The sequence below is a fragment of the Nicotiana tabacum genome, chromosome 21 (assembly GCF_000715075.1).
Source record: "Nicotiana tabacum cultivar K326 chromosome 21, ASM71507v2, whole genome shotgun sequence".
NCBI classification, from domain to species: domain Eukaryota; kingdom Viridiplantae; phylum Streptophyta; class Magnoliopsida; order Solanales; family Solanaceae; genus Nicotiana; species Nicotiana tabacum.
The window spans coordinates 97,939,495-97,949,290 of NC_134100.1; the positions used below are offsets into that span (position 1 = coordinate 97,939,495).

Genomic DNA, 9,796 nt, shown 5'->3' on the forward strand with positions numbered 1-9,796 from the left:
AAATATCTTAGAAATAATTTTTTTTATTTGATATGCTATATACGACTATAACAAAAGAGAAAAATCTTATTTACTAATTATACAATTCATAAGAAGACAACACATTAAATGAAGCTTGAAAAGAATTTGGCGGGTTAAGCTATGACCCGAATTTTAACCCATCTTGACCTAACTCATCTTAGCCCAAATAACAATAACAGTGTTCTCTACACTCATCTCATTCTAGCAGAATCAACATTACCAACAGTGTTAGCACCAAACCAAAAATTTAAACATAAGCCCAAAAAAAAAAAAACCTTAAACCCTCGCAAAATTAAAATACACTTGGCACTTAACAATTAACAAGTGATGAAAACATTGATCAAAGGTACGTCGTGTTGCATTTATTGATTTTGGTGCAAAGTGGTTAAAAATTTTGTGCCTCTTGGGTTATCCAGTTTGGCTTTGTAATAGAGGGATCATCTAAGGATATAGGTCAATTGACCAATGCTCTCAATAAAAGACATGGTTATCGTTTGACTAGTAAATGAAGGAAAAAAAACATTGAGCTCCCAAAGGGGCTTCAACTGGGTTGCTCCACTACTAGGTTTGCCAAAAGCACCATTGCCATTGTGGAGATTTTGAAAGACTAAGATCTGTTTACCCCCATCCATGGGTAATTCTTTACATCAAAACAGGAGTGGCAAAAAACACAAACCTTCTCACAGACTTTAGTTCGTTCAAAGTCAACTCCAACATGAATCTAGACCTGACAGAAATCAGTTACTAAAACTAGATATATTTGACGAGGACAAGCTTAACTATAATGCATGACCTTTCTCAGACTTTAGTTCGTTCAAAGTCAACTCCAACATGAATCTAGACCTGACGGAAATCAGTTACTAAAACTAGATATATTTGACGAGGGCAAGCTTAACTATAATGCATCACCTTTCCCCTGATTCCCTGAGCATGTAAGCAAAGCTTTAAGCACTTGTTGACTTGTAATGACATTCATCGATGGTAGAGTAAGCCAGCCCTTCCGATTCAAGAGATGCTATTGCTTCCCTATCAAGATTCAAAAAAGATTAAGGTTATAAAGAAGGCACTTGTTACAATCTGCATGCAAATGAAAATGAGGAACAAAATTGTCCTTTATCTTTTTGTTTGATAGATAAAGAGATATACTTGATTTTCTCCAGAGGAACTTTAAGTTGTTGAGCAATTTCATTCCAGTGTATCCCTTTCTCCTGTGAACTGAACATGGATAAATGATAAGATTTTGCATCTAGAGCTAGGAAACATGATCAACTCAAACGAAGATGAAAGAAGTTCTTCAAAAGACCCCTTCTACAATATTACAGAATGGTATTAACAGCAGTTGAGGGCTACATGTTGCAGAATTACTCAGACGCCAACTACATGTTCCACAAAAGGCAAAATTGGTATGAGCCGGTTATGTTTTAACTAACATTGAACAAACTCTAGGAAATGATATTTATCTTGATTTCCAAATGAAGCATGGAAATCTTGCTCTTTTTGCTAGTTTGATGGAAGATTTACCATATTTCAATGTGTTTCTTCCTTAAGGGCATAATTATTGTGATTCCCTCCACTATACATATCACTTACTCCTACAAATAGAGAAGAGTGTTTTTATTTTTGATATCCATATGAAAACATTCCAATCGTCCTTAAATTTTAATTGCTACAAATACACATGACCAATCAAGCACTGAAAATTACCTCCACAAATGGTTCTCATCAAAGAACATTTTCCAGATAGTAGTTTCGGAAAAACGTTATATGTGCAATCAAATTTATAACCGTGGTGTCTGGTCCAACTTTAGCCAGGGGCAGATTTTGGCCAAAGTATGATGCATGTGAACCCATGGTATTTCCTCCAAAATGGGTATTTTATGTACATATTTCCTAGAATTGATCTTATTTGTTGGCCCCTGTGCTCCAAAATGGTTGAATGGCGCATTTGGTTATATATTGAGTTATATCTACCCAAAGGAAGAGGGATCAGTTCCCACTAAATATTCTTTTTTCTTCTTAGTGGTGCACCATGTTATAAAAATCCTAGATCCACCTCTGGCTTGAGCGCACATCGACTAATTCCATGAGATACTTGCTACCTCCCACAAGCACAACCAAATAGGATTCACATTTTTCAGTAAATATTTGGCTTAAAATGGCAAGTAGCGTCAAATCAAATGCCTTCAGCACGTTGAGGCAGTAGTTTCAAAGTCGCTGACCTCTTTTCTACTTTTCCTTTCTTTCAGAACTATAACTTTTCAGAATCAATTGCTCTGAACAAAATATAATTATCCCATAAAGTTTACTAAAATACTCTCAGGTCATCGTCTTCATTGCAAAATATGAACATAGATAAATCATGGTGTGTTCAGTGTCTGCTCAAAGAGGATTTAGATTTGAGCTGTAGTGTGTATATGCGTCTATACATATGCATGTATGTGTGTATGGAGAGGAAACCAAAACCAAAAAAGATAGATTCTCTTGAAAACTAGACTATGTCACTTAGAAAGAATACTATTCATAATCAATAAAATTTGCTCTTCTGAAATAGTTTATCAACCAAAGAGAAGCTATGAGCATCATGAATCAGTGATATGATTAACAGCATATTAAACAACTTACAGTGATGACGGCTGTTCCAAATAATCCATCACTGCCTTCTCTATGCCCTTAAGCCCATCGATGCTCAAATGTCCAGACAACTGAAAGAAATAATGGATGAAGCAGATAATCAAACATAATCATCTGTGCATGATGCATAGTAGAATAGCAATCTGGAACCATAACTGCATAGTCCAATACTAACCTGACTGGAATTGAATCCACTCGAAGGGGCACTAACTGCTGCAGGGACATCAGTTTGACCGGGAGTGGAGACAGAGAGACCGCTCTGTATTAGAGAAAAGCGTAAAAGTTATTCTACAAGTGGGGCTGTAGAAGGAATAGAAAAGGATGATTTATATCAAACTCTCATTTGCTTTTAGAAGCCAGATTATTACCTGTGGCTTCCTATTGCAGTGATGGACATAGATACATTCAAGGAAGTGTGTAGCAACTTCATTGTAATCAGTTATCGGTCTGAACAATCATCAACGACCAAAATAGTGTTTATTGATAAGCTTATAAAAGAATCACTACATACAATGATGTAAAGTCTTTAGCAATCTTTCTGGCAAGGGTGACAAAGAGTTAAGATAAACCTTTTGTTAAAGACTTGAAAGGAAGAGAATTTGGGAAAATTTTCACATATCATATTTTGGAGGACAATAAAAGCTAAAGAAACCAACTTCATTTTACATTAGTTGCACATGCAGCATAAACTAAGTTACTGGGAGATAAAATGTTTGCTTTCGAAAGGTTAAGAGGTGACATTCATATCTTGAAAACTCAGGGATGCCTCGTGAAAACTGGGCAAACAGCCAGGGAGAATGGAGTCTCACCCTTCATCAACAAGTGATTCTAGAGTTCAATTTAATTAAAACCAAGGTCCATAAGGAACAAACAATATAAAATCTCTAAATTACAAGTAATACGCCAAACTAAAGATTAGTCAAGGCTGATCTGTGGAACAAGCAAAGTTCAACCACAAACCACCCGAAGATAATTTCGGCACTCAATATCACTATAGACATCCTAAAAATGATCAAGAAAGAGAAACACAAAGAAAGCTATACATGGAATTGAAAGCTATCAAAAACCTCACACCATCTGAAAAAACACTCAAAGGGCATTAATTCACAAACAAAGAGTACGCAAGTCCAAGAAAATAGTTTCTATAACAAATAAACACTAAGCTGCCCTGATTCAATCCCTCAGCATGTCCCCAGTGTCCAATACTAAATTGTTGTCTTCGAATATTCTACCTTTCTCTAGGCAAAAACAAAAAGTCGGGGGCGCAAACTTCAATACAGTGTACAACAAGAGGTGGCCTAATTGATAACTTATGGATCAGTCTTAAAATGTTTAAGAAACTACCTGGAAAAGCAGATATTACATACTTGAAATGACTAATCATACCAAAGTTTGATAAAGATCATAAAGTTCAATTGACGAAACACCATAAGACATACACTGTAAATCTCTATGGTTCTCAGTGAACACCTCACACTTGAAGGACTGCAAGATTGGCTATGTAAGTTGAAATCGGGTAGTGCTAAAGGGAAAGGTTGTTCCCCCATCAGAGAGAACACAAATAAATGAACAAAGAGATCATCCTTGCATCAAAACTAACAAGTAGAAGAGGATTATGGATTAGTTTTCCCCAGTAATTGGAGAAAAATCAAGGGTGTGAATATTCTATCAAAAAAGTAGTTCCATTCGATGAAGACATTATGAGGTCATGATATTGTCCAACTCTTGAGAAGAAAAAGGTATTATCCGTTAGAGATATTAATGACGAACTGCAACATAATAGCAATAACAAGGAAAATTTGGCCATAGGATAGTTGAGATCGTACAAGTATAGAGCATTTATTAAGATAGAACAAGAATAAAAGCATAAACTTCACAAACCTGATAGCAAAAATCACTAGCTGTGTTTTACCCTGAAAACCTTTCAAGTGCCCGTGGACCCGCACATACATCCCATCCCTGCTTAAAGAAATGTAGATTTACAAAGGTAAAGAAAGAGAAAACACATCTTGGCTCCCAAATGGTTGATAGAGACGTGACTTACGATACTTCCTCTACTTCCTTGGTATCCACAGCATCATTCACCCTGCAAAAGGGTAAGAGATTAAACCTAGAGCCATCAAGGTAGACAACATCAACCTTCAAATACTGCATTGAGCTCCCTAATTTTGTTAAGTTGGGTCAAACTTGTTGCATTTCAATTAGGGAAACACAAGTTCACATTAGTTGCCAAAAGAGAAACACAGCCAAAATGTGAAAGTTAATTACAAGAAGTAAGTTTTAATTTAAGTGCTCTAGCAGCAATGGATCCCGTTAGGACGACCATTGTTTGCCCCCTAACAGCATGCAGATCATATACTTATTTTTATGTCTTTATATAACTGAGAAAATGTAATGTCAAGAAAAAAAAAAGCAAGAAAATTTACCATCTAGTGCATTCAATGCGACCAGTGCCATCATCAATTGTAAAAGCCACATCTGTCACTCTCTCGGATTTTTTAAATGCCAATCCGACCAATCTCACCTAAACCAAAAGTTGGGTAAAATTTCACAGACGAACCGAAAATATCTATCCTAGTGGAAGGAATAAATTTACAATATTTACACAACACTGGAAATGGCACCTTAGCACACAGCACCAATGAAAGAGTAGCTTAACCACTAGAACTACCTAGCGTTTGGACATAGATTTGATTGAAACTTTGAAAAAGAATTTTTTAAAGTTGTTAAAAAATAATTTTTGGAAGTAGAAATTGCATTTGAACGTTCATTTTATTTGAAAACAAATTGAAATTTTGTGAGTGGAAGAAAAATTTCACCCAAAACTACCCTAAACTAGATATTGGAAACTTGAAAAAAAAAATCAAAACATTTAAAAAACTAATCATATTCCATGAACAAATAATGTTTATAAAAAAATGAAAAAAAGTTGCCAAAATATATGGCCAAAGAGGAGCTTAGAGTTTATTGGCAACCAAAATCTTGACCCAAAAAAAACAAATTAAGTCCAAAATTAAGTGAAATTTGTCACAATTGTAACAAAACAAACAAATAAAATTTTGACGAACAATTTCTTGAATGGTTACCCAAGTTATTGGAATATCCTACCAAAGTCACTTTTGTTTTATTTAGGACAAAAAAATCACCCAACAATTGCCCTTACTCAAAAAATAAAAAACACATTTAATATACCATGTCATATTAAAATTCTATTTTTTAATAATAAAACTCATTTAACACATGATCAAGTACACATCTAACCCACCCAACATGAAAAAGGATTTACTATCAATATATTAATGTAAAGAACTCTTTGATTTCAAACTACAGGCAAATCTAACACGATTAAGACTACTATTTCTTAACTTTTGGCCAATGGTCCTTGTTAAGTTAATTAATATATTAATGTTAAGTTTTGGGCAGTGGTCCATTTGGATACTAGGTACTCCTACAATAGACAGATGATATAGATAAAAATATAAAAATATATAATAAGAGACGAAAATAACATGCATCGGCATTCTTTTTGAATTTTTCAGAAAAATTGCATCTTATTTTGAATAGTCTTGTTAGCCAAAAAATCTAAGAAAGTACTCCAAAAAAAGGCATTCCACAGAACTTTTCTTCTGTGAAGTTTGTACTGAAATTTATTTGAATATAAATTAAAACAACAAAGTATTTGGCGGAAACATATATAAGAAAATATACAGAAAACACATGAAAGTATTTCATCTTCTATACTTAAAAGACAAAAACTAAAAGACCTTTGGATTTTACCTCGTGGTAGTCTCTTTGGTCGACATCAAAGCTATGTAGCGGTTGGAGGACATTTCCCTCTACAAATTTATTAAATTACTCCTTGAAGAACTGGAGGAATGCATTGTTTACTTTGAAAAGTTCATATTTGGATTGTAGATCCCTAGAATTTTATGTTTTATCTAGTCTAGTTTTACAAAGGAATATGTGGAAATATGAATAGGCTAGGAACTTATAAGATAGACCAATTTTTTTGTCGGGTGAGTTAGTTGTGTACTTGGGTCATGTGTTAAATGAGTTTTGTTATTAAAAATGAATTTTAATATGACATGGTATATTAAATATGTACTTTTTATTTTTTGAGTCAAAAGGGCAATTGTTGAGTGATTTTCTTGTCCTCAATAAAACAAAAGTGACTTTGCTAGGATATCCCCGTAACTTGGGTGACCATCCAAGGAATTGACTAAACTATGACCCACAAAAACTACAAACCAAAAATTAAGTGGAAATTTCCACAGGTATACCGTATACCCGAATTCAGTGGAAGGTACTGAATAACAATATTGACCCTCAAAAATTCTAAACAGAAGAATCAAGTAATCCAAAATATTACCTCCTCCCATTTCATATGACACTATTAATATGAACAGTCAAAGTGGTTTTTTCTTGAATCCTTGTAATCACAAACAATTGTGATTTGAAAATACTTTTAATTTCGTTTCCAGTTATGTGAATTCCCTTTTTTCTAGTAAAGAAGTTGTGACATGGATACACCAATTAAGAACAAAATTTAAATGTTTTAACCCTTGTGCTCCGAATTCCATAATTCCTTTTAGAACCGACCGAGTACCGAAAAAATGAACAAATTCTTGACTTCAAAAGAAGAAGAAAAAATAAGAAAAACAACACTTACATTATTGACATCGACACCATCAATAACAAAGTTAGATTTCTCATCACTTGATTGTATTGCTTGGCTTATCTGTTTCACTGTTAGCGGAAGCAGAGGTGGGTTATCACGACTCTGTCCAAAAAAATAAAAAGAATCTTGTCACATGCGAGAAAAATACATCAGAAAAGGAAAAGGTTTATAGCAGAGATTCATTACCTTAGCGGAAGTGCGTGAAGGATCGGAGCCTTGAGTTGATTGAGAAGGCATAAAACCTCCGCCAGAAAATGAGTCCAATTGACTGCCTCCAAACATTTTTTTTGATTTATTTACTTTGCTCTCTCAAAAGGTCAAATAGATGTTGTGTGCTGTTGACAGAGGAATAAATTTTATATTGTAACCATATAAACCGAAGGGAAAGTGCAGAAATGCCCTATTTTTGTGCCGCCATTTAACATGTATTCTGTTTTTATAAATTATTTAAGCGGTGCCCACTAAATAGTAAATTAATAATATTCAAACAAATAAACCCTAACGAACATAATAAAAGTTGCGTCCAATATAGATTGTGTGAATTGCTACCATAATTTCTAGTAAACAAATGCAGTAGCTGTCACACCTCCTTTTTCCCAAGGGAATAGGGAATTTTTCAATTCAAATGACATTAATCGAAATGGGATTATTTATTTAATTTTAGAGTTGTCATTTGGGATAATTATGGTGTCCAAGTCACCGGTTTATTTTAAATCCCAAATAGAGAAAATTTGTCTCTGTTCTAAAGTTTGTGAAACCATAAGACCGGGTAAGGAATTCTGTTAACCCGGGAGAAGGTGTTAGGCATTCCCGGATTCCGTGGTTTTAGCACGGTCACTTTTAATCATACCTGACTTAATTAAATTGTTTAATTAAGTGTTTTAGAACCTATGTGCATTTTACCTAGATTACTTGATTATGGCATTATGAAATTATCTTGAAATGAGTCACGCGTACGTGTACTCATTTTGTTTGGTGTGTCAAGTCATGTAGTGTACGTGTACAAAACTAATAACACATTATTATTAATTAAGAATGTTTGGCCAAAGTAGCACGAACGAGTACTTTGCTTTTAATTTGGAAATTCATAACTATGCCACGTGAACGTGTACATAGTCACGATAATTGATAGGTCTAGCCTAAAGCATGCTAGGGCATTCGTGGTTGTTCATTTCCATAATCCAACTTCAATTAAACAAATAGCATTATTAAGTGTTAATCCTAATCATTGAAATGAAGTTCTGCCACTCAAACTCAAATAAAAAAAATGTAAAGAAATTCTGTGAGGGCACGCCCAGCACCACAACTTTTGAAGAGATTCAACTTAAATATTCAGATTTAAACACTTAACAAAGCAATTAAATGAAGAAGATCTAGTAGTCAGTCACAATAAATACACCAAAATTAGACATGGATTCAGTAAACTATTTAGGCCTTCATTCATACATAGTTGAGAATTACAGAGGAAATAATTAACATACCTAACAGCAGGAACAAAAGGCAGCAGACTAAGACCAATAAAGGTTAAAGCTCCTAAGCACAGCTACAGCAGGATGAAAATAACCGAAATACAGCAGCTCTTCAACTCGGACCAGCTTTCGAAGTCTCAGAGAATATGTACCAGTTGAAAGAAATTAAAAATCAGCTTTGAACCCTTTCTTTCTGATTTAGCGTTCTTCTATTGAGAGGAGTTAGGGGAGTCGGCGGCTAATGGCTTGTTCTCTCTTGGGTTTGGACAAGACAGCAGTAGAGGGAAAGGGGAGAGAGGGGGGGGAACAGGGGAACGAGTAGCAGTCGCCGGTGGCTGCTGACTCGCCGGATTCCGGCGCTTGGCAAAGAGAAAGGTGATTTGAGAGCGAGAGAGAGGAGGGGTGCGGCTGCTGGTTTCCAATATGGGGGAGGTTTCTGTTATGTTCTTCGTCCCAGGTGAGTGAATTAGGGTGTCCTTATAAAATGGGGAGTAGGCCTGGGCTTTGCATAAGGTTGGGCAGAATTAAAGGTGTCTGGGCCGCTGCCAAATTAGCCCAGTCCAAGTTCAACACAAGACAAGCCCTTTTTCTTTTCTTTCTTTTTCTTGATTTTTCTTTGATTTTAAATTCTAATCAAATTAACTAAAAACCTAAATTAATTCGTAAATCAAAACTAATTTGCAACACCCTAATTATCTATTTCTAACATTTAAATAATTAATTAACTTAATACTAATTAATTTAAAACTAAAAGCTAAAATAAAAACATGACCATCGTATTTTTTGTGATTTTTAATATATAATGCGCCTAATAAACGTAATTACAACAACAACAACCCAGTAGAATCTCACTAATGGGGTCTGGGGAGGGTAGTGTATACGCAGACCTAACCCCTACCCCAAAGGAGTAGAGCGATTGTTTCCGAAAGACCATCGGTTCAAGAAAACAAAAAGACAAAACGACAAGAGGAGACAACATTAGTATCACCACAACAAT

The 9,796-nt window shown here is 34.8% G+C and overlaps 1 protein-coding gene across 1 annotated transcript; it reads right to left on the reverse strand.

Moving 5' to 3' along the window:
- Positions 1-587: 587 nt before the first annotated feature.
- LOC107803907 (replication protein A 32 kDa subunit A) lies at positions 588-9,260 on the reverse strand. Its single transcript, XM_016627703.2, has 11 exons — positions 8,812-9,260; positions 7,517-7,665; positions 7,322-7,432; positions 5,079-5,176; positions 4,697-4,738; positions 4,534-4,611; positions 3,021-3,099; positions 2,828-2,911; positions 2,644-2,723; positions 1,168-1,236; positions 588-1,047 (listed from the first exon to the last, which is right to left on the reverse strand). Exons 2-11 carry the CDS (start codon positions 7,610-7,612, stop codon positions 966-968), a joined length of 819 nt encoding a protein of 272 aa, XP_016483189.1. The 5' UTR covers positions 7,613-7,665; positions 8,812-9,260; the 3' UTR covers positions 588-965.
- Positions 9,261-9,796: the final 536 nt, after the last annotated feature.

Coding starts and splice junctions, on each gene's coding strand:
- LOC107803907 (XM_016627703.2), bottom strand. CDS start 7,612: ATGTTTGGAGGCAGTCAATTGGACTCATTTTCTGGCGGAGGTTTTATG. Junction 7,433..7,516: donor CTTCACGCACTTCCGCTAAG/GTAATGAATCTC, acceptor TTTTTTGGACAG/AGTCGTGATAACCCACCTCT. Junction 4,612..4,696: donor AAGGAAGTAGAGGAAGTATC/GTAAGTCACGTC, acceptor TTCTTTAAGCAG/GGATGGGATGTATGTGCGGG.